The sequence below is a fragment of the Sarcophilus harrisii genome, chromosome 4, assembly GCF_902635505.1.
Source record: "Sarcophilus harrisii chromosome 4, mSarHar1.11, whole genome shotgun sequence".
Taxonomy (NCBI): domain Eukaryota; kingdom Metazoa; phylum Chordata; class Mammalia; order Dasyuromorphia; family Dasyuridae; genus Sarcophilus; species Sarcophilus harrisii.
This window is the reverse complement of record NC_045429.1, coordinates 457,030,490-457,053,247: the sequence shown is the minus strand read 5'-3', so window position 1 is coordinate 457,053,247 and position 22,758 is coordinate 457,030,490. Positions and strand designations below refer to the sequence as shown.

The following is a 22,758-nucleotide window of genomic DNA, read 5'->3' as shown; positions in this document are numbered from 1 at the left end:
TATTCTATGAAACTTAAATAAATCTAAGTGATCTTCGAAAGGTTTCTTGCCTTTGCTATACTTAGAAAAGTTCTTCTCTAAAGAGAATATATTATATATAATTAGGTTTGAAAACCTCTCAAGCTCTTTCTACTTGTCATATTTATCCAGACTTTTCTCCATAGTTCCAACAAAGACTGGCCCAAGGCTGAAGCTCTTCCCAATTGCCATACACTGAGGCACATTCCCATTACTCAAAGTCGTTCTGGGAATGGTCCCTTCTCTGCATGGGCTCTCTTCTCTTTCTCCAAATTCCTATCATATTCCCTGGCTTCGTTCAAGTCGCAATGGTCATTTGGGAGCCTCTTCTCAGGCAAATGCTCTGCACCATGTTCAAGTTCTTGACTTCAAATCCAGTGTCTTCGCTAAAGGAATCTGAAACAAACAAAAAGTTAGTATTCATTCCTTCCTATATTGAGACAAAATAATCTTCCATAGAAGAGGTTCTCATTTCCATCTTTCCCAACAAGAATAATGCTCAATTTAGACCAAGTATAATAGGACTGTTTTCAGGAACTGAGAACAAAGACTTGTAAGAAATATTAATGGAGAGCCCTGAACTGCCCTGAACAAATATGTGACGTTCCAGAGCACTCAATGTACCTACAGATGTCATGAAAAGTAATATTAAATTAAAAACAAATATCTTCTGTAGGACAGAATATTGGAAAGCCAAGGGGAAAGGACAAAGTCCAGCTTAGAGAATTACTCAATTGCAAAATCAACTTTCAAAATTTGGAATCTATGCAAGTAAAAGTTATATACCTGAAGACTGAAAGCTGGGAAAATTGATTGCTGAATTTGTACACAATTATGAAGAAAAAAAATGATCATATTATTCATGGCAACAAGACTATATGATGATCAATTCTGATGGGCGTGGCTCTCTTCAACAATGAAGTGATTCAAACCAATTCCAATTGTTCAGTGATGAAGACAGTCATCCACACCCAGAGAGAAGACCATGGGAACTGATTGGGGATCATAACATGGCATTTTCAGGCTTTCTGTGGATGTTTGTTTGCATTTTGTTTGCCTTCCCAGGTTATTTTTAATTTAATTTAATTTACTTCTTTCTAAAGCCAATTTTCCTTGTGCAGCAAGAGAATTGTATAAATATGTGTATATATATATATATATATATATATATATATATATATATATATATATATATATTTATACTTTATTTACAAGTTATATGTGTGGGTAATTTTATAGCATTGACAATTGCCAAACCTTTTCTTCCAATTTTTCCCCTCCTTCCCCCCACCCCCTCCCCAAGATGGCAGGATGACCAATACATGTTGATTTAACATATATTTTAACATATTTAACATGTATTGGATTACCTGCCATCTAGGGGAGGGGGTGGGGGAAGGAGAGGATAATTTGGAACAGAAGACTTTGCAAGGGTCAGTGTTGAAAAATTACCCATGCATATGTTTTATAAATAAATATTTTTAAATAAAAATTTTAAAAAGGAAAAAAATGATCATTAGATTTTTAGGAATTTGTATTTGCAACAGAGTTTACTGATTATCAGGGGGAGAGGAGGTGATCAACATGAAATTCAACTCATTCAGATCTAATACTAACAGTCTATAATGAGATTTTGTAGTTTTTCAGTGTTTTCAGTTATGTCCTATTTTTCATCATTCTTTTTGTTGGGTTTCTGTGCGATAGTAAAATGGTTTATTATTTCCTTCTCCAGCTCATTTATAAGGAAACTGAGGAGAGTTAAATGGCCTGTCCAAGGTCACAGAGCTATTGTGAACTCAGGAGGAGGGTGATTCTTCCTCACTTTAGGCCTGGCATCTTACCCTAAATGCACCACATAGTTACCTCTATAATAAGATAGTGACAAGACTATTTAAAAAGTATTCACAGAGAGAGACATAGGAGAAAATCCAGTTGGTTTGGAAAAGGTTTTCTGGAAAAAAAAAGTTTTTTAAATGGCAAAATATTAAATATGTTATACTGGAAATGAAGAAACTGAGGAAATCCTTATACAGTGAAATGTTCCTTTATCATTATATTAAATTAAGGCAAACATAGCAAGCAGTCTAATGAAAACCATACACGATATGATAGAAAGCTGGGAAGAATGACTAACAATATAAATAAGAGTCCAAATTTAAACCAAACCAATAAAACTAAATAAGAAAAAATGCAAGGGTGAGGAGGGTCCTCTTACATTTGGGTTCTGAAACTCAAATTCACAATTACTGAATTGGGAAGACATGGCCAAACATCAGTTCCCCAGAAAAAGGCAGACCGGTTTTAATTCCTTGGAAGCTCAATCTAAGTGAACCATTTGACATGGCGGCCACTGCAGCCAATAGATGATATCAGGCTGCATCAAAGGGCAACGTCCAGGACAGATCGTTCCTACTGTGCTTGGTTCTGTGAACCCCATTAGAGGATAGAGGAATTGTAGCTAGAAGAGACCTTAGAGACCACCCATGAGAGTTCTCTGCCCAAGAGTGGAGACTGTGGCTCCTTCTCCCCTTTGCAGTTTTCATGGCCCTTATTCACCACATCCCAGAATATTCTCCCCAGGGGCTCCAGCCAAAATACAGGTGGCCTCCTCTTGGGCCCTTCTCAGACGAGGGAACAAACCAACACAGCGAAGGGACTGCCCCTGTTTCAGCCCTCGTTCCCCTTCCCGGACCAGCCCACCTCACAGTCTGGTCAGACTCTAGAAATGTTTCTGGATCCATAATCGCCTGCCTCCCTCTTCCCTGTCCACAGCTTGAGCCACAGCCTGCGTTCTGAGATGGTGGCTCCCATCATTCACTGCCAGAAAGCACTGTCAGAAAGACAACCAGGTCGTGGGATTGTTTCAGGCTGAAGTTCGGGTCGGTCAAGATGGCGCCCAGCGTCCCAGGCCCCATGCGGCCCGCTTTCTTACCGTGCTGCATCCGGCTCATGTCCCACTTGCACAGTCTGCACAAGGGATCCAGGACTGAGGCAAATCCATGATGAATCCCCACAAGCACAGATCATTCTTCAAAATCTTCACTTTTCCTTCAGGGACAAGGAGGCCAAATTCTGCTGGGTCCTTATGTCCCATTTAGGAAACTTGACAGTGTGATGGGCCTTGGGGAATCGGAGCAGGGAGATACTTAAACGGGAGCCCAGGAAAACTTCCAAAGGGAACCTTCTGATGGGCACCTTCCATGATGGTGGTGACCTCAATCTCTGTTCTAGGGCTTGCTTGATAAAAATAAAAAATAAAAAATACAGTCCATAACCAATCAATCTCTTCTCTGAACCTCTCCCTTAACTGTCTGGATTGTCAGGTGGAGATGCTATGGAATACTATTTGCAAAAGACTGCCTGTTTCCTGCTTTTACTCATCACTTTGATCTTAGAGAAGCAGAGTCTGCAGGAAGCTGAGTTGAATAAGGAGGAAAAGGTCAGGATCAGCTGCAGTCTTCCCTGGAGTTGCCAGGCCTCCTCACCTATTTCTGCAAGGTCTACCCTACACTAACCCCATCCTCCATCTACATTTACTGTTTCCCCGAGGTGCCAGTGGCTGCTGGGAAAGTCATGAAACTCTGTTTTGGCCAGGATACTGAACACTCATTCTACCTTTCATGGGGACTTGAACTGTGTAAAGAAGGCAGCTAGATGATAGTGTCCTGAAGAGTCAGTACAACTTCCACAAGTCAACAGCAAAAGAGCTTATCCACTGCTGACTGACTGACAACAAGAACCCCTTCTGAACACTGAAGGGAAGGGCCAGAAATACCCCGCTGCTGCATCTGCTTGTCCCTGGGCTGCCCCGGGAATCCTTCCCGAGGAATCCTTTACATGCTGGGTAGGATTCCAAGCCCCCAACCCTTCTGGAATTCTCACCTCTCTCCCCAGGCAGCAGGGCCACGTGCTCCATGGCAAAGGCCTGGCAGGAATCACTCTGCCACCAGTTTCTTGTAGGGTTTGCTCCTGCCCATCAAGTATCGCCTTCAAGCTGTAGTGGAAGGTCTCAGGAGTCTCCTCCTAGTTGGATCCTTCTTCCTGGGGATATTCTTCAAGACCTTCACCTTCTAAGAAAGCTGGGACCTGGGACCTCAAAAACAAGATCACTTTAAGTGGGACCTTTCACTCCCAGGCCCAGATCAATGCAACTATCCAACTGGTACTAAAGGTTCAGCCTCTAAAGGGTCCTCACTGGCACCCTGAACCATTCAACACCAAGTCCAAGAGCTACTTATACCAAAGGAAAGATGGCGGCAGCAGGGTAGGTCAAGAAATCATAATCACCCATCATTGCAGGATTTTTTGTATAATATGAAATTAAATCATTAGTGACTACTCTTAAGAACTGACCTTAAATCCATTTTGAGATCTATGTGATTGTACTATTGTCTAGCTCAATTCTATGAGCGTCATCATGAGACTTTATCAACTGTTTTGCCAGAACCTATGTAAGTTTGATTGGTCACCATATTCTCCTGATCTTAGTGACTCTGAAAGAAAGAAGAAAAAAAGTCAATTTGGGCCAATGAAATTTGAAGGTGTCATGGGATTTCCCCCACACCCCACCCCATGCCTTCAATTTTATAATGCAATTGAAATTGCTTTCTCCAAAGTAAACCATGATCTTTGTTGTTGAATCTTGTCTTAATCTTTATCCTTCTTAATCTCTTTATACCAAAGGAAACTCTTATCCACTTTCTCTTCCTGGATACTCTGGGTATTTCTTATACCAACCTCTCCTGGTTCATCACCTGCTTTTCTGATCACTTCCGTCTCCTTGACTGACTCATCATTCATGTCACATCTGCTAACTGTGGTGATCACCAAGGTTCTATTCTAGGCCTTCTCCTGTTTTCTCTGTACTGTCTTTCTCAGTTACCTCTGGAGCCTCCATGGGTCCATTAGCTATTATATCCATGCAGATGTTTTTCCAGGTTCAGCTATCTCTCCAAACTCCAATACTGTATCATCAATTGCTGTTCAGACATTTCAAACATCTTAGACTCGATATGCTTAACAATGAACTTACCATTTTTAACTCTAAAGCCTTCCTTCTTCCAAACTTCCCTACTCTTCTCAAAGATACCGACATCCTCCAAAATAGATTTTTCAACTTGACATGATTCTTGACTCCTGACTCTTCCTTACTCCACACATCCAGTTGCTAAATCTTGTTATATCTACACAAATTCACTTACATCATTACTTCTCTTGACTCAGTTACCATCTTAGTTAATGCCTTCATTCCTTCACCTAGATTATTGCAAGTCTTCTACATGGCTGTCTACTCCAAGTCTTCCATACACCAGCCCATTCTACCCACTGTGGCTCAAGTGAGTTTCCTTAATCCCAGCTCTGATCCTATCATTCCTGTACTGAAACAAATCCAGTGATTTCCTACTGTCTCTAGAATACAATCTCATCCTTTAGTTTTTAAAACCCAGACTTAGTTAGCCTCCTTAGACATTGTTCCCATTCTGAAATCTAACCAAACTGGCCTTCTCCCAGTTCTTTATGCACAACACTGAATGTCTTATCTTTGTACCACTTTACTGATTATCACTTCATGGTTGGAATGTTTTCCCTCCTTATCTCTGCCTAGTAGTCAGGCTCTCCCTTTAGGATGTAGCTTGGGTACCATCTTCTGTAAGAATTTTCATCCTTGAATAACTAATGCCTTTGTAAACTATGTTAAATTTCTGTATTTTTATATATGTGTATATAGTGAACTGTTACATATATATGTATATATATATATATATACACACACACACACACACACACACACATACATGTATATATACTTATCTCACACATAAGAATGTAATTTCTAATAGGTAGTTTCATCCTTACTACTTGTATCTTTGACATTTAGCATAGTGTTTGGTTAAAAAAAAATCAGTATTTAAAATATAACTGAATAGATTTCATATTTTTCTGGATATTTAGTTTCACAGTACCTTGGAAAAATCTACAACTTAATTATTTTTTACTATGAACTTAATATCAACAACAAACACTAACATTTAAAATACAAAACAAAACCAAAAAATAACCAGAAAGAGGATCACATATGAAATCAGGGATCTTTATTATACACAGCTTTTTAAAAATGTATATGTTAAATTTAGCTAGAGAGTACTACCACTGCCATGTGTATCACTGTCCCCTTTTCAACGTCTTTTTGCTCTGTCCTGGCGTTGCTTATTTGTTTTGTTGGGGTTTTTTGGCATCAAAACTTATCCAATCTCACTTATACCTATCACTTCCAAGAAAAAGCCCCCTTAGCATAGGTATGGCTAAACAAAACAAATTCCACAATGTTATTATTGCACTTCTAGGCCATTGCCATATCTAACAAGTTTTCTGATATGTGCAAGGCAATGCAAAACCCATTTATTAAATGCTTCTTACTTGCCAGGCACTGTATTAAGCATTAGAGATAAAGATACAAAGAGACCATGACTTCCTTAAGGAGCTTTTATTCTAATTTGCAAAAAATTATGAAGAATGGTGGCTAGGGAGGCAAGATTTGTTCTGATGGGTGATACATATAGCAGACCCAAAAGGCTACTGACTTGTATTTCCTGGTCCTAAGATGGAAAGTGTTAAGATGGAGCAAAGAACTATGGCAGGGGCAGCTGGGGCCGCAGTGGGGAGAGTACCAGCCCTGAAGTCAGGAGGACGTGAATTCAAATCTGATCTCAGACACTTAACACTTCTGTTGGGCAAGTCACTTAACCCCAATTGCCTCAGCCAAAAAAAAAAAAAAAAAAAAAAAAAAAAAAAAAAAAAAAAGCAAATAAAAAACATGGCAGGAAGATGGACAAAAAGTCATGCTACACTAACCATGCATACTCCTTCTCTGCTAGGGGAGGGAGATACATTCTTTCATTGTCTCAGGATTAAACTATTCATTATAATTGTATAGCTCTGGATTGTTTTTATTGTTTCTATTTAGATTGCTGTAGTAATTATGTGCATTTTTTTTAGTTCTTTTTCACATTTTCCCATATTTATTACTTTGTATCACATCTTACAGCATGGAATAGCCATCCTATCCACATGATATAATATGATTAGCCATTCACTAATCAAATGGCATGGCTTTTAATATAACCTACTTTAATATATCACTCAATAGTTTTTCTCTAGTATCAGTTCTCTCATAAGCTTTCTCCAATCACTGAAAGCACTTTCCTATTTCATTCATTCTCCTTATCTACTGATTCTTTCCTTGTCTACACTCACAGCCAAGTCCCACTAAGCACCATGAGTTTTTCCAAGATACTGGCATTTCTGTTACTGTCATACAACCCCATTTTTTGCTTGGCAAAACAACTTGGAAAGTTGTTTGTTTTCAGCGTCTTCATGTCCTCTCCTCTCCTCAACTCCCTGTAAAAAGGTTTCTGACTTCATTACAGGTTGAAAGTGCCTTCTCCAAAGTTCCCACTGATTGCTTAATTGGTGAGGTCAATGACTTGTTCATTTTCTTTGATTTTTTTTTTTTTAAAGGATTTGATACTATCACTTTCCTCTTCTATCAACCCAGGGTTTTCATAACACTGTTCTCCCCTGGATGATATTTCTTCGCCATTTCCCTTACTAATGATTTTCCCTGTCATGACCATTAACTGTATGTACACCCAAGACTTTATCCTGGCTTTCTCTTTTTCTCAATATTGTATTACTTAGTGATCTCAATAGTTCTCATTGATTCAAATGTTATTTATATTCAGATAAATCTGCAATCTATAGGACCTGCTCACTTTTTCTCTTCAGTTTCAGTACTATATCTTGATTCAGATACTGGACATTTCCAAATGACTATCCTACAAGCATCTCAAACTCATTATGTCCAAAACTTTATTATACACTCAAGTGCTAAGGTAAACACTGGCTATGGTATAAATTCCTTAACATCAAAACCTTTTACATTCTGATAGCTTCCTACCTTTCCAATCTTATATATATATATATATATATATATATATATATATATATATGTATATATCACTTGCCTTCTCAAACTTTGCCACATTGGACTGTTCTATTTCTTCAGGACAGCTCTTCTCCAAATATGAAATTCCTGTTTCCTCAAGCGTAAGCTCAAATACAATCTTACACATGGATTCTTGGATCACTCAGTCAAGAGGACCCTCCCTAAACTAACTTTATTAATTTAGCACATGCTACCTATATACACCTACAGTTTGTCTCCCTCGTTAGAATGTAAACTCTTTCAGGGAAAGTACTATTTGTCTTTTACCTTTGAATCCCCAGTACTTAGCACATTGTCTGATATTGATGTAAACTTAATGCTTGATTAATTCACTATATCCCATTCTCTCCGACATGAGGTTTTGATGAACTCTTTTCCATTCATTATAATCGAAGGATTTCTCTCCTGTCTGAGTTTTCTATGTCTAGCAAGACTTGCCTTACATCTGAAGCAGTACCTAGATTCACTACAAAAGTTTCTTCTAAGGTATAAATTCTTCGAGTTCTCTGATGGTTTTAAAATGTAACTGTTGAAGACTTTCCCCACATTCATGCATGACACAAGTTTCTCTCCAGTACGAGTCCTCTGATGAATAAAGGTTGTTCTCCAATTGAAGGCTTTCCCACAATTATATGAAAAGTGTCTCCCTCCACTATGTATTCTCTGATGCATATTAAATGTTCCTATCTTGCTGAAAACTTTCCCACATTTATTATAAGCAAAGGATTAGTCCACTGTGTTTTCTGATGGTTAAGATTTGTCCTCTTCCTAAATGCTTTCCTTCATTACATTTAAATGGTTTCTCTCGAGTGAATCCTCTGATGACTGATGAGAGAGTCCTTCCTGTTAAATGCTTTCCCACATTCATTACATGAAAAGGGTTTCTCTCCAGTATGAATACTCTGATGGGTCATAAGTTTGACCTTTTGACTAAAGGCTTTCCCACATTCATTACATGAAAAGGGTTTCTCTCCAGTATGAACTCTTTGATGTCTTTTGAGGTTTCCCCGTTTACTGAAAGCTTTCCCACATTCATTACATGGAAAGGGTTTCTCTCCAGTATGAGTCATCTGATGTTCAATAAAGTATCCCCTTACACTGAAGGCTTTCCCACATTCATTACATGTAAAGGGTTTTTCTCCAATGTGAGTTCTCTGATGTGCAATAAGGTTTTCTCTCACACTAAAGGCTTTTCCACATTTCTTACATGGAAAACGTTTTTCTCCAGTATGAAGTATCTGATGGGCAATAAAGTTTGCCCTGTAACTGAAGGCTTTTCCACATTCATTACATACAAAGGGCTTTTCTACAATATGACTTCTCTGGTGTGCAATAAATTGTCCTCTCCAAATGAAGGCTTTCCCACATTCACTACATGTAAATGGTTTCGCTTCAGTATGACTTCTCTGATGTGCAATGAAGTTTGCCCTGTAAATAAAGGCTTTCCCACATTCAGTACATGAAAAGGATTTCTTTCCAGTATGAATTCTTTGATGTCTATTGAGGCTTCCCAGCTCAGTGAAAGCTTCCTCACATTTATTACATGAAAATGTTTTCTCACCAGTATGAATTCTTTGGTGTCTTTTATATTTTTTTCTTGAATTGAAAGCTTTCCCACATTCATTACATGGAAAGGGTTTCTCACCACTATGAATCCTCTGATGGAGAATAAGGCTTCCCTTTTGGCTAAAAGCTTTCCCACATTCGTTACAACGAAATGGTTTCTCCCCAGTGTGAATCCTCTGATGGAGAATAACACTTCCCTTACGGCTAAAAGCTTTCCCACATTCATTACAATGAAATGGTTTCTCACCAGTGTGAATCTTTTGATGGAGAATAACACTTCCCTTCCAGCTAAAAGCTTTCCCACATTCATCACATTGAAAGGGTTTCTCCCCAGTATGAATCCTCTGATGGGGAATAAGGTTTCCCTTTTGGCTAAAAGCTTTCCCACATTCATTGCATGAAAAGAATTTCTCCCCCGTGTGAATTCTTTGATGACTATTGAGGCTTCCCAGCTCAGTGAAAGCTTCTCCACATTCATTACATGGAAAGGTTTTCTCTCCAGTATGAATTCTTTGGTGTCTATTGAGATTTCCCCTGGTACTAAAAGCTTCCTGACATTCATTACATGAAAAAGGTTTCTGTCCAGTATGAACGCTTTGATGGCTACTGAGGCTTCCCCTTGTACTAAAAGCTTTACCACATTCGTTACAGGTAAAGGGTTTCTCTCCAGTATGAGTACTTTGATGTCTATTGAGGCTTCCTTTTGTACTGAAAGCCTCTCCACATTCATTGCATAGAAAAGGTTTCTCTCCAGTATGAGTTCTCTGATGCTCAACAAAATGTCCTCTACCTCGAAAGGTTTTCCCACATTCATTACACAGAAAGGGTTTCTCTCCAGTATGAATTCTTTGATGTCTATGGAGGCCTTCCTGCCTACTGAAAGCTTTCCCACATGCATTACATGGAAAGGGTTTCTCTCCTGTATGAATCCTCTGATGGAGAATAACACTTCCCTTCCGGCTAAAAGCTTTCCCACATTCATTACATTTAAAAGGTTTCTCCCCAGTATGAATCCTCTGATGGAGAATAAGGTTTCCCTTTCGTCTAAAAGCTTTTCCACATTGATTACATTCAAAAGGCTTCTCCCCAGTATGAATTCTCTGGTGTACATTGAAGTTTCCCCTCTCACTGAAAGTCTTCCCACATTCATTACATTCAAATGGCTTCTCTCCAGTATGAATTCTCTGATGTTTATTAAAGCTTCCTCTCTCACGGAAGACTTTCCCACATTTGTTACATTCAAAGGGTTTCACTCTGGTCTGAATTCCCAAATGAACAAAATGTTCCTTCTCCCTGAAGACTTTTCCCAATTCATTACATTCAAAAGGTTCCTCTCTAATATGGATACTTTTAGGTTTAGTCAAGCATCCTTTGTAGCGGAAGGCTTTCTCATATTGCTTACACTCATGTTTGCCTCTGTTCTGACAATCACTGAGATTTGCCCTTGTGCCAGCAACTTTGGCACATTTTCTCTGTTTACGCTGCTTTTCTCCAGCATGTGTTCTATGAAATTTAATTAGGTCTGAGTGGTACCTAAAGGGCTTCTTGCATTTGATATACTTTAAAAAGTTCTTCCCTAAGGAAAATGTATTACGAGTAATTAGGGCAGGAAAATCTTTGACATGTTTTCCAAGTGTCTTATATTTATACAGACTACTCCCCATTATTCCTCTCCACAGTGAAACAAGGACAGGTCCAAAGCTAAATCTTCTCCCAAATATATTACTCTGAGATCCACTTCCTTTATTAAAAGTTGTTCTAGGAGTGACTGCTATTTGTCTGAATCTTCTCTCCAGGATGTCCTTTGGGTTTTCTAAATCAACATCATGTTCCTTAGATTTCTCCATCTTGCAGTTCCAGGCTGTGTCTTTTGGTAGTATCTTCTTGGACGATGCTCCTACAGAAATGTTCTGCATCAGACTTGAGCTCCTTGTTTCAAATTTGATCTCATTGCTAAGGGAATCTGAAAAAAATAAAAAATAAACTACTACTCACTGATTCTGTACTGAGAGCAAGGAACCTTCTTTAGAGCAAGTTCTAGTTTTTGTGTCTGCCAATAAGGACAATGATGCTCACTTTGAACCAAACAGAACAGTTTATCTGAATGAAACCAAAGAGAGAGAAAAAGAAAGTAAAGAGCCCTTAGCTGCTTAGGACTAGGTAAGTTTCCTTACAATGCATTCAAACAATTACAGATGTCAATAAAAACATTTAATGGGAAGCCCAATTATCTTTTGTATCCTGAAAGTAGAACGTCACACAAGAAGGGAGAATATTAGCAAAGAAAAATCACTCAAATGAAAACATTCAACTTAGAATCTATATAGATAAAAATAACAGATTTAGTAGACAATAAGCAATCAGAGAAGTAATAAGATTTCCTCAAATTAACAAAAAGAATTAAACCAATATGTTTCAGGAAAGTGAATATATCTATATATATCTATGTATATATATATATTAAGTTGCCAAAAATCTTGAAAAGGACAGTTAAACACAAAATTTATTGAATGCCAATTTATAATTACAAATTCACTAAGATCCACTGTTGTTAATCTATAACAATTGATGGATTTTTAAAAAAGAACCAAGAAGAAAGAGCAATTTGACCCATTACAAAAAGAAAAATGGAGAAAACCCAAAATATCATATACTAAATCTTAAGAGATTCACCTTATTCCCTAGTAAAATAGGCAAGTATATTGTTTTCTGTTTTCATTTTTTAAATTCAGTTCTATTTTCAGCACTGAATTTTCTCACCCTGCTTCCTATCCCTTGAGAAGATAATTTCTATTATAGGTAAGGTCATGCCAAATTTTTTTTTTAAATCCAACAACCTATTTTAATAAATGATTTAAAGGCATATATGATACAAAATATAGAAATGACACAAACTTTAGAGAAGTAGCTAACAATATACATGACAACTAGGCAAGAAAGAGATTGCAACATCGTAAAAAAGGGAAAAGGATCCACATCCGCAAAAACATTTGTGGCAGCCCTCTTTGTGGTAGAGAGGAACTAGAAACAGAGGGGATGCCCATCAGTTGGGAATAGCTGAATAAATTATGGTGTGTGAATGTTATGGAATATTATTGTTCTATAAGAAACAATTAGCAGGATGAGTTGAGAGAGGCCTGGAGAGATTCACATTAACTGTTGCTGAATGAAGTGAGTAAAACCAGGGGAACATTGTACACGGCAACAACAAGAATATGTGATGATCCAACTCTGATGGACATGGCTCTTTTCAACGAGGTGATTCAGGCCATTTCAAATAAACTTGTTATGGAGAGAATCATCCGCACCCAGAGAGAAGACGGTGGAAACTGAATGTGGATTACAACATAGTATTTTCACTATTTTTGTGGTGGTTTCCTTCCTTTTTTTCCTCTCATTTTTTTTCCCTTTTTGATCTGATTTTTCTTGTGCAGTGTGATAAACATGAAAACATGGTTAGAAGAATTATACATGGTTAACACACTGGATTATTTGCTGTGTATGGGAGGGGGATGGAGTGAAGGGAGGGAGAATAATTTGGAACACAAAGTTTTGCAAGGGTGAATGCTGAAAACTATCTTTGCATGTTATTTTGAAAAAAAGGTAGTTATAAAAAAATAAAGAGATCTAAAAAGATTAAATCAATAGGTCGAAATATATAAAAAAATATGAGGTAATTATCAAGGTAAAGAAACTTATTCCACAATTATAAAATAGGAGAGGAAAGGTTCTTTAAAAGATGTAGGAATTTTAGGATGCTCAACTTAAGTAAAGGAAAGAATGTGGAAATATATCTGGACAATAAAAGCACTCTGAAGCTATCCTTAAGAAGCCCTAGAGTCTTGGAGACAAAAGTCAATGAACTTCCCTGATAAGACTGTACCTGAAGAACTGTGTGCCATAGTCTAGCAAGGCAGACAGTCTCAGATCCCATAAAAAGAAAAAAAGGCTTTAGCTGGGAAAAATCTTTTACCCACTGGCCTTGGGACTTAATCTACAGAGGAGTTCCTGGTGAGGAATTTCTTCCACTGACATGGAGACAACTGTTGCCAAGAAAGATTAAACATGAGTCAGAGGCTACAAAGACAATTTTCTACCCATCATGCTACCTCTCAAAAAAGACTGACTGGAGACAGACCCAAAGGGAAGAATGAACATCAGTGGGTACAAGTTGCAAAGAGAGAAACTTAGGCCTGATGGAAGAGGAAATTTCTTAATTATTAGAGTTTCACAAAAGTAGAATGGGCTGCCTCAAGGAGCAGTGATTAAAGTGATCTGAGAGTTTTCTCCTCTTTGGCTCCCTTGGAGTATATGCTTATTTTTCAGCTATCGGGTATGGTTTGTATTTGTATTCAGTGTCCACTCGAATGGACATCAAACTGTTTTATGATTCTCCGATACATCTAAAGCAAGACATTTATCTTAATTATGGATGAAATTAGAGGAGGCAATATAACACTAAAAAATAAGTAAACATAAAAGAAAAAAATAATTAACATCATATACAAAGTGTACCAAACACCTTAGTGCATTTTTAAGTGTTAGTAGCTTGTATTATTCCAAATTGTATTACTGAAGAGATAATAAAAGAACCATCAGATTACTAAAAATCAGGACAAAAAACCAAAACAAAACTGTATACTATATTTTAAGAAATTACAAATGAAGGCAAAGTAAAAGTAGAAAAAAATTGACTCATCACTACCTGAAAGGAACTGCAAAATAAAACGATTAAGAAACATTCAGGCCACAGTTCAGAGCTTTGTCAAAGGAAAAATACCATTATATAATGAAAAGAGTTCAAGGAACAATGAACAATAATTAGTAACACACAAGACTTAGCAGCTATCATTAAGATGAAGAGGAAAATTTAAATTCCTCCAATTTGGAATTGGATTCCAAAATCCAAAAAGCATTAGCTTACAACTAAGAATAATTTATTACCACGCACAGTTGAATAAAATCCCACAGGGGAAAAAAGGACGTTTAATGAAATAGAGGGTTTTTAAGTACTCCTGATGAAAAGATCAGAACTGAATTAACATGATGAAAAGCAAAGGAGACAAGAGAAATCTAGAAGAATAAATACATTTAAGCTAAAATAAGGGACTAAGATAATAATGACATGATTATATTCTACTAGAGAGAAAAGATTCCAAGGCCTCTTTAGAGCCTTATTGTGTTCAAGTATAATGGGGAAGGTTATATATGATACAGATGAGTCAGAGGGAGAGTGTTTCTGTGTTCAAAAGAGAGGAAAGAAAAGGGAGGAAAAAGGGAATTCAGTAGGTAGATATAAGGAAGAAAATATATCACCAAGTAACTTTTTAAAAACTACAAATGAAAGAAAAAAGAGGTAATGATTAGTTAGAAATAATAAGTTAGACTCTGGAAGAGCAAATCCTGAAGCTGAAGCTGAAATACTCTGGCCACATGAAGAGAAGATGAAATCACTAGATCGTGTCATGGAAAGAAAAACTTAGAAAGACTTGTAGATAGTGGAGGATAGAAGGGCCTAGTTTTCTGTGGTCCATGGGGTCACAAGGAATCAAACTAAACAATGAATGAACAAAAAGAAGGTTTTGATCAATTATATGCCAACAAAATGGATGATGATGTCACTGAAACAGATAACAGTCAACCAAGGAATAAAGAATTTAATATAGAGCAATAGAGAATTGAAATAACTCATTCTCAGAAAAATAAATCAAGTAAGTTATGACTGAACTTCCAATGGAAAAACTCTAGGGAAGATAAACCTATGAGGGATTTCTACCAAACATTCAAAGAATAACTGCTTCCATTACATAAGGTAGGAAAACACTTCTATGACTTAAATCTACTTTTAAAAACCAAACACACAAAAAGAGCTCATGAAACACTGGAGTCCCTAATGAATACTGGCACAAAGATTTAAATTAGCAAGTGAGCTACAGCAGCACATCAAGGAGAGCATACACGACTAAGTGAAATTTATAATATGAACGACAGACAAGATTAATGTTTTAGGGAAAGCATTGATGTGACTGGCCAAATTAACATTAGACATAAAAATTAAATAAATAAATAAACACAAATGAGCAAGAGGCATTAAGAAAACTGTTTAAACTGCAAATTTCTAAAAAGGACAAATGACGGTTTCTCTGAAACAGAATGTCAAATGCACAAAACTAACAAAAGTATAAAACCAAATACAGGAGAACTATGACCAGCGGGCTACCACAATGCAGACACAAGCAGCCAAGCTCTCCTGCCTTGGATCCAGGGATGGCACTGCCATATTGGCCAGAACAGAGAACAAGGCAGAGGGGGCTGCCTCCCAGCATCTGCCTGCTCTTCACCCACCTTGAGGAGACCCACTGGACTCTCTGCTCTCAAGAGTCCAGGCTCCTTCTTGCTTCTCCAACAGGGAGATCACATCCAGTCTGGAAACAGGAATGCCTGCACACAGGGACAGAACATCCGGAACTTAATTACTCAGGGACAAGCAGGTGGGGAGGATGCCCAGAGGGCTCTGAAGCTCTCAGCTCTGTCTCCCCATGCAGCAGGGGCCCCGACCCTGGGTCCACTTTCCCTCCCATCTGTGCTGTCTGTCCCAGACATGCTCAGACAAGCTCTTCATCCAAGGGCATCTTCAATCTAACCAAGAGCATTTCCTTCTCCACTGGGACTTTCCTGCTCAGATTACTCCCAGATCCTTCCCAGAAGACTCGCAAGTTGTCAAGGCTCTGAGACAACCACAACAGTGTTGCCTTCGAGAAGGAGACCCAGAAGCCCTCACCATGCTCAGACTCTGGCCTCCACCTGGACTCATGGCTGAGCTCCACTGAGGGCAGATGTGGAGAATGGGCAGGTCAGGCTTCCTGGAGGAAGCTGCAAAGCCTCCCAAAGGCCCAGTTCCCCCTGGCTGTGCCCTGACTCCAGCATCCAGTCACAACTGCACCAGGGGTGGAGAAAGCAGGGCACACAAGGTCCTCAGGGATTGAAGAGAGGGTGAAAAATAGGAACAAGCCCATCAGGGGAGATTTGGACACTGGCCTCTGTGTGCTTCCCAGAACAAGATGCCCCATCTGCCCATCAGACACGGCCCTTTCAGGGGCTCTCCCTCATCCCTTGACTTCTTGGCTCCCTCAGTGTCTCGTGGCTTCCTTCCCTGCTAAAATCCCACCTCCTGCCAAAGTCAGTCCCCCTCCCCCTTAAGTCCGGGGCCTTTCCTCTGGATAATCCCCAGTTGTCTCTGCCACATCTCCTTTGTCCCTAAGCAGTTTGCATGTTGTCCCTCCCGTGTGACAGGACTCCCTGAGAGCAGGAAGGCTCCGGGCCTTTCCTCGGGGGCCCGGTTCTCAGCCGAGTGCCCGATCCCCAGGAGGACCTTAAGGTCTCCCTACTGCCCCAAGCAGGCCCCATAACATAAAGAAGGAGGATTCCCAAAGAACAGGAACAGGGGAGAAGAGGACCTGGCAAGGGGCAGCAGAGAAGCCGGGCAGGAGGTGCCCAAGGGCACCCTGGACCCCCCACTTCAGGGGGAACAATGACAAGAGCTATAAAGGACAGGGGGGCCTCAGAGACTTCCCCTGGAAGCATTGGGGGGAACTTCCAAATCCCACATCTGCCTGAGGACCGGCCAAGGTCTGAGTTAGGCTTGGAAGGACAACCAGGTCAGCAGCTCCATTCTGTGCTAAGGGAGGAAGGCCAGTCCTTGGCTCTCCATCACTACGGGTCAGGCTGTAGAGGAGACACTGGGACCCCATGATCCAACTCAGCTCTGCCCTCTTCAAGGGGCCGCTGCACTTACCCACAGAGACCAGGTTCTGGAAGGTCTCCAGCATCACGTCCCTGTGCAGGGCCCTCTGGGCCGGCTCCAGGACCCTCCACTCCTCCCAGGTGAAGTCCACGGCCACATCCCGGAAGGTCACTGGCTCCTGAATCAGACACAAGCCTGCTGAGCCCCAGACCGAGCCTGCCTCGGTGTCCTGCTCTCCTCCTTGTGGGGGCCTTGGGAGCCTGCTCACACTGGGTTACCCGTGATCCCCCAACAACCCTCTCCAAGAACCCCCGGGGCCCGGGGCCCTTTTCTCTTAGAGCCCAAACCTCCCAGGAGGAGCCGGCATCTGACCCCTGAGCACAAAACCAACACTGGCAATCACAGTCCAAATATGGACGCCCTGTAGGTGCCCTGATTGATCCGTCTCCATTACTGAACAAGAGGGAGGGCCCAGGGCCGGGGCCAGACTCACTCAGCCTTTGTGTCCCTGCTGACCCGAGCTGGAGGAAAGAAAGGGAGGCAGGAGGGGAGAAGGGTGCAGGAGGAACTGGGACTCACCTGAAAGGGGGCCATGAGGAAGCCAGAAGTCGGGCCCTCCTTGGCCTCCATCTGCCGCTGGGGAAGAGCAGGGTCTTTACGGGGCTGAGCTGGAGGAGAAAGAAGCTGTGAGGGGCCCAGACCGGCTCTACTGGGGGCTCCTGGACAAGTATCCCCCCAGCCCCTCTGGGAGCTCGAGAGTGTGGGAGCCCTCTCACAGAAGGGCGGGTCTGCTGAAGGTCTGGGGGCCTCCCCTGGCCTAGCCCAGCTCTGGGGGCTTTCCGGCCTGGGAAGGACCTGGCACAGGGGAGCAGGAGGACGGGGAACAGGCCCCTGGAGCTGGCACAGGGGAGACCCTGGCGGAGGGGGAGGAAGCAGGAGCCCCGATGGTGCCGTCCTGCTGAGGAGGTGACTCACTAAGGGCAAGGGCCTTGGGGGGAAAGGGGAAGGATGTGGCAGGGCCGGGGGCACCCGCTGGGGTCTGTGCAGGTTGTGGAGACACCGAGGCAGGAAGGAAGCAATCCCGGCCCGGAGGAAGTGGGGGGGGAGGAAGGGGGACAGGGAAAACTGCTGCACACAGAGAGACACAGACACAGTTGCTGCCAAAGGAGAGGCACCTTTAAGATCTTTGGTGCTTTATACATTCCAGGACATTTTAATTTTTTCAAAGCTTTTATTTTTTTCTTTTCTAACAAACCAAAGTCCGGAGCCACTGTTTGCACCACTTTGCCTGTGACTTCCTGGGATTCCCGGCTGTGAAACACATCACCTCATGGAATATTCTCCCAGACGGGGCCCCCTCGGGCCTGGAGACCCGGTCCCGGCCCAGGCTGGATGCGCAGGGGCCCCGGGGCCCTCAGGCTGCCGCTGCTCTGGGCAGGGTCTCGGCCCCGACCTCCCCGATGCCCCCTGAGCCCCTCCCCCCCTCCCCTGCCCACGGCTGCCCCGGCCCCAGGGGCTCCCCCTGTCGCTCAGGCCGGATGCGCTTTAGCCCTTGGGTGACCCCCGCGCATCCGCCTCCCCGGGAGCCCCTCCGGGCTCGGGCAAGTTTCTCATCAAACTTTTCAGGGCAAATTTCAGGGCATGTTGGGAGACCCCACGGGCTGCGAGGGAACCTCCTTCCTTCCACAATAATCAAGAACAAGCCCCCAGGGAGGCGCGAGTCAGAGCACGCCCCGAGCCTGGGCCGCCAGTCCTCCCACCAGTGTCCTTGGGGGCGGGTCTCAAAGCGCTGCCAGGGCTACCAGCGGGGGCCAAGTACCCGCCTCCCCCTGGGACACACAGAGCCCGGGAAGAGCAGCGCCCCCTGGAGCCCGGGCTCCCGCAGCCCAAACCCCACAGTGACCCGCAGGGCGGGGACTCGTGGGGGGGGAGGGGTCATGGAAGACTCTGTGGGGGCCTGACAACATGGCTCAGCAGGATCCACTAAGAAAGGCTGACGTCATCTCGGCCTCTGGCCCTTCTCTCTGCCGGGACCCATGGGGGGAGGAGGGGGGAGGTCCCCCTCTTTTCACCAAGCCCAGCTATGACCCTAGAAGAGTCTCCATCAATGCTTCTGGGAGGGAGGAAAGTGGGGCCGGGCCCGGCCAGGAAAGGGTTCCTGAGGCTGCCCAGAGGATGCAGGAGGGACCCGAGCATTGGAGGGAGGAGGGAAGAAACTAAAGCTGGAGCAATAAGGGCGCGCCCCTTGGGGGAGTGTCCCGGGGACAAGGAGAGGAGGTAGCTTGGGTCCAGCCGCAAAGAGGGTCTAAAAAAGGGGGTGACAGGGCTCGAAAGGGGAGAGAAGGCTGCGGGAGATGAAGGGGCTGCACACACACACTCACAGCACCCTAACAAACGCTTGCACTGACACATTCAGGAGCTTTTACACATCCACCGCGTGCACATGTGGACAGCAACTCAGAGCCAGACCGTCCCAGGACTAGGGCTCAGGGGCGCACAGGCGCATGCGCACTGTCAGGACTACTGCTTGCCTGCCCTCACTGTCTATGGCTCTTAGCTGGAGCCGGAGTTGCGCCTGCGCACTGTCCCGACTGAAGCTGGGTGACACTTTCTGCCCGCAGTTAACGCAACGGGAGCCGAAGCCGCGCGTGCGTAATGACAAAAACCGCAGGGCCGGCACCAGGAACTCTGGGATAAGGGGGCGTAGCTGAAGAAGCGCGTGCGCGGCATCCCGTGCTCACTACCCGAGCCGGCTAGGCAAGCATACCCAAGGTGGGGAAAAGGAGGGCAGGGATCCTCCCGCGCTCACTTTGGTCCTCCCGACAGGACAGGAAGCAGGAAGCCGCGAGCCAGGAGCCGGTTCGACGCTGGCGCTCTTGCTCCTTTACTCTCTCCTGGTCAGCGAATCAGAGGTGCACTCAAAAAGACGGAAGCAGCATTCCCATGATGCATTGTACTGGGCGGCAAGCTTGCTAGCCTATGGAGCCACAGACTAGCCATCCCCAAATGCTTCTGGGAAACAGAGTGCGGAAAAGGAAGGTCCCGTCCTGCCCGCACATAATGGTCACTGAGCTAGACTACAGATCCCAGGAAGCATTGCGACCTTTTTTATTTTTTAACTCCCGAAGGCTGTGAGTCTGCACACTGGACAAAGGCTTGTGGAGATTCTATTCTTTTCCTGGTGTTTCATTTCCGGGCACTAACCCCGTCCTGTGGTCCCTTAGGTCTCTCCTCCACAGCGACCGCTTTGTCTGGTCCTTTGTAACAGATCATTGGATGAGTGAGTGCCCCGCCCCTCCCGCCCAATGCCCCTGCGACCTCAGGTTCAGTTTTGGGGGATCGTTTGTACCGGGAGCGGGACCGAGAAGAGTCCCCGCACCCCCGAGCCTCCCTCGGTGCCGCCGTCAGGGTCCCCAGATCCTTTTCCTCCGAGCTTTGTCTAGGGCCGCTGGCTCCGCCCCGCCTGGGTTTTCCGACTAAGCCGAGAGGAGTCGCTGTCCATGGTAGCCTTATGGAAAAGGTTGCTCAGGAGACCCTTGGGGACGTATTCTAGGGTGTCAGGAGGCGATGCAAGAATAACTCCCACTTGAACCTTGTGGCACAAGGGTTCCGCCTCTCCGTCCCCTGGTGCGGGGAAAGGGGCGCTCCTCCGTGGACTGGATGCAAGAGCCGCGCCTAGCCCTGGTTTCTGCTGCGCAGCTTTCCTGCCCTTCCTGAGGCTCCTGGACACTGTGGGGCTCGTGATTCCTTCTTTATGTCCGGTTTCGGTCCACGAGACCCGGGAGTCTGCGAGGCGGGGTCCCCCGGGTCCTGGGGACAAAGAGCACAAGCGTAAACCCTGCCTTCCCGGGTTCGAACACGGAGACGTGCTCCCCCTCCCCAAACGTCTCTGGCTCTTTCCAGTTCTTGCAGTCTTTCGTGACACCCGGGCCCGAGGTTTCCCCACCCCCCGAAATCCTCTGGCCCCTCTGCAGTTTGCAAGTCTGCTCCACGCGGGGGACATTAATTTACTGTTGATAAAGCTTTCAATTGATCCAGCTATTTCGTAAAGCAATTTGTAACCATATCCTAAAAGTCACTAAACAACACTGATCCTTGATCTAGCAATACCTCTCACTACTTGGCCCATACTCCGAAAGATCAGAGCAGAAGGAAAAGGGCACAGGTGCAAAAATCTGTATACTACCTATTTGATAGTATTGAACATGTATTACTTCTATTTCTCGTCTTTGTTCTTTATGGAACTTAGGTTAACTTAGATCCAGGAAGGCAATAGCTTTGTAACCAGATCCATCGGAAATTTCAGTTTCCACCCACAACTGGGGTTATTGACAGAATCACTGGCAGCAGGGCTATCTCCAGGAAGATACCAATAAAATATTTATTCCTTTTGCTATTACTTCTTGTTAAACTTTCTCGGGAAAAACCCTTGCTAAATCATTGAGTTCTCTTAATCGCTTTGCTATATAGACAGCAGATGGAGACTCATGACTATCCTAGAAAACTCCAACCCCTCAGAATTATCCGTAGATAACTTTGGAGAGACATCTTCAAGTGACCCAGTCTATCAGTGTCAATGGGAAAGGGAAGAGTATTTGCCTATTTGGGAGTGATTAAAAAACACCAGAACAATGCTTGCTTTCAAGAAATTTGCCCTGTAATACTTAATTAGTTAAAAACTTTATTAGAAAATAGTATTCCTTTTCTTTTTTGTAGGTTTCATAAAGTCATTAGATTTGGATCTAGATGGTAGTTTTGATATAATTTATTTCATCCTACTTCATTTTAGTGATGGAGAAAAAAAGTAAAAAAAAATTTATAAAGCACCTGCTATGTGGATTATATGAGGCAATTAAGACTAGAATGATTTATTCCATGTCACAATAAGGACATGAACCCTCTAAGGGTTAAAAAGCCTCTAGAAGCAAGGAATGCAGTTCAAGGCATGTGGGAGGACCTGAGGGATGAGAGGTTCCTAGGCGCAGGGAGTCCTACGGGGAGGTGGGGCATAGCCCCAGGAGGCGGTGTCTGACCCCAGGTGCCACGTCTCCCTCCTTAGTGCTCTCAAAGCCTAGTACGCCTCCTTCCTTCTTCTCGGGCCAATCCCATATGCCAGGTTCCTAGAGGACCTGCCCTTCCCCCAGAATGTCATGGGGGTATAAATATGTGCTATCTAAGAATAAAGTTCTCTTTCGTTTTACCCCTACCTCCTGGTGGTCTGTCTCTATGGGATCCGGGTCCCATAGACGGGTAAGCATGGCCTAGCCAGGCCGTTGATGAATGGGCATTAAGAGTAGCTCAAAGAGGAGCTATCAGGTTAGAGTAGTCCATAGGGGCGTAACAAACCCAATTTATTTGACCCCCAATATAGCCCTTTTTCTTCATGTGCTTTTCAAAAAAATTCCTCTGATTTTCCCACATACCA

General features: G+C 43.2%; 1 protein-coding gene across 4 annotated transcripts; it reads right to left on the bottom strand.

Annotated features, from left to right (window-relative positions):
* On the bottom strand, positions 1-20,296 carry LOC105749020 (zinc finger protein 271-like). 4 transcript variants are annotated; one of them, XR_004234107.1, is made up of 9 exons: positions 20,101-20,296; positions 17,913-18,001; positions 17,385-17,511; positions 15,935-16,030; positions 8,291-11,552; positions 4,372-4,511; positions 3,901-4,111; positions 2,951-3,255; positions 1-414 (listed from the first exon to the last, which is right to left on the bottom strand). XR_004234107.1 is itself a non-coding variant. In XM_031968187.1 (5 exons), the coding sequence occupies exons 2-5, from the start codon at positions 17,961-17,963 to the stop codon at positions 8,815-8,817; spliced, it is 3,012 nt and encodes a 1,003-aa protein (XP_031824047.1). In that variant the 5' UTR covers positions 17,964-18,001; positions 20,101-20,296; the 3' UTR covers positions 8,025-8,814. The 4 variants fall into 4 exon arrangements, 1 of the variants encoding a protein (XP_031824047.1); XR_004234106.1 differs by having other exon boundaries at positions 3,901-4,511; XR_004234108.1 differs by having other exon boundaries at positions 3,901-4,511; positions 20,143-20,296.
* Between the last annotated feature and the right edge of the window lie 2,462 nt (positions 20,297-22,758).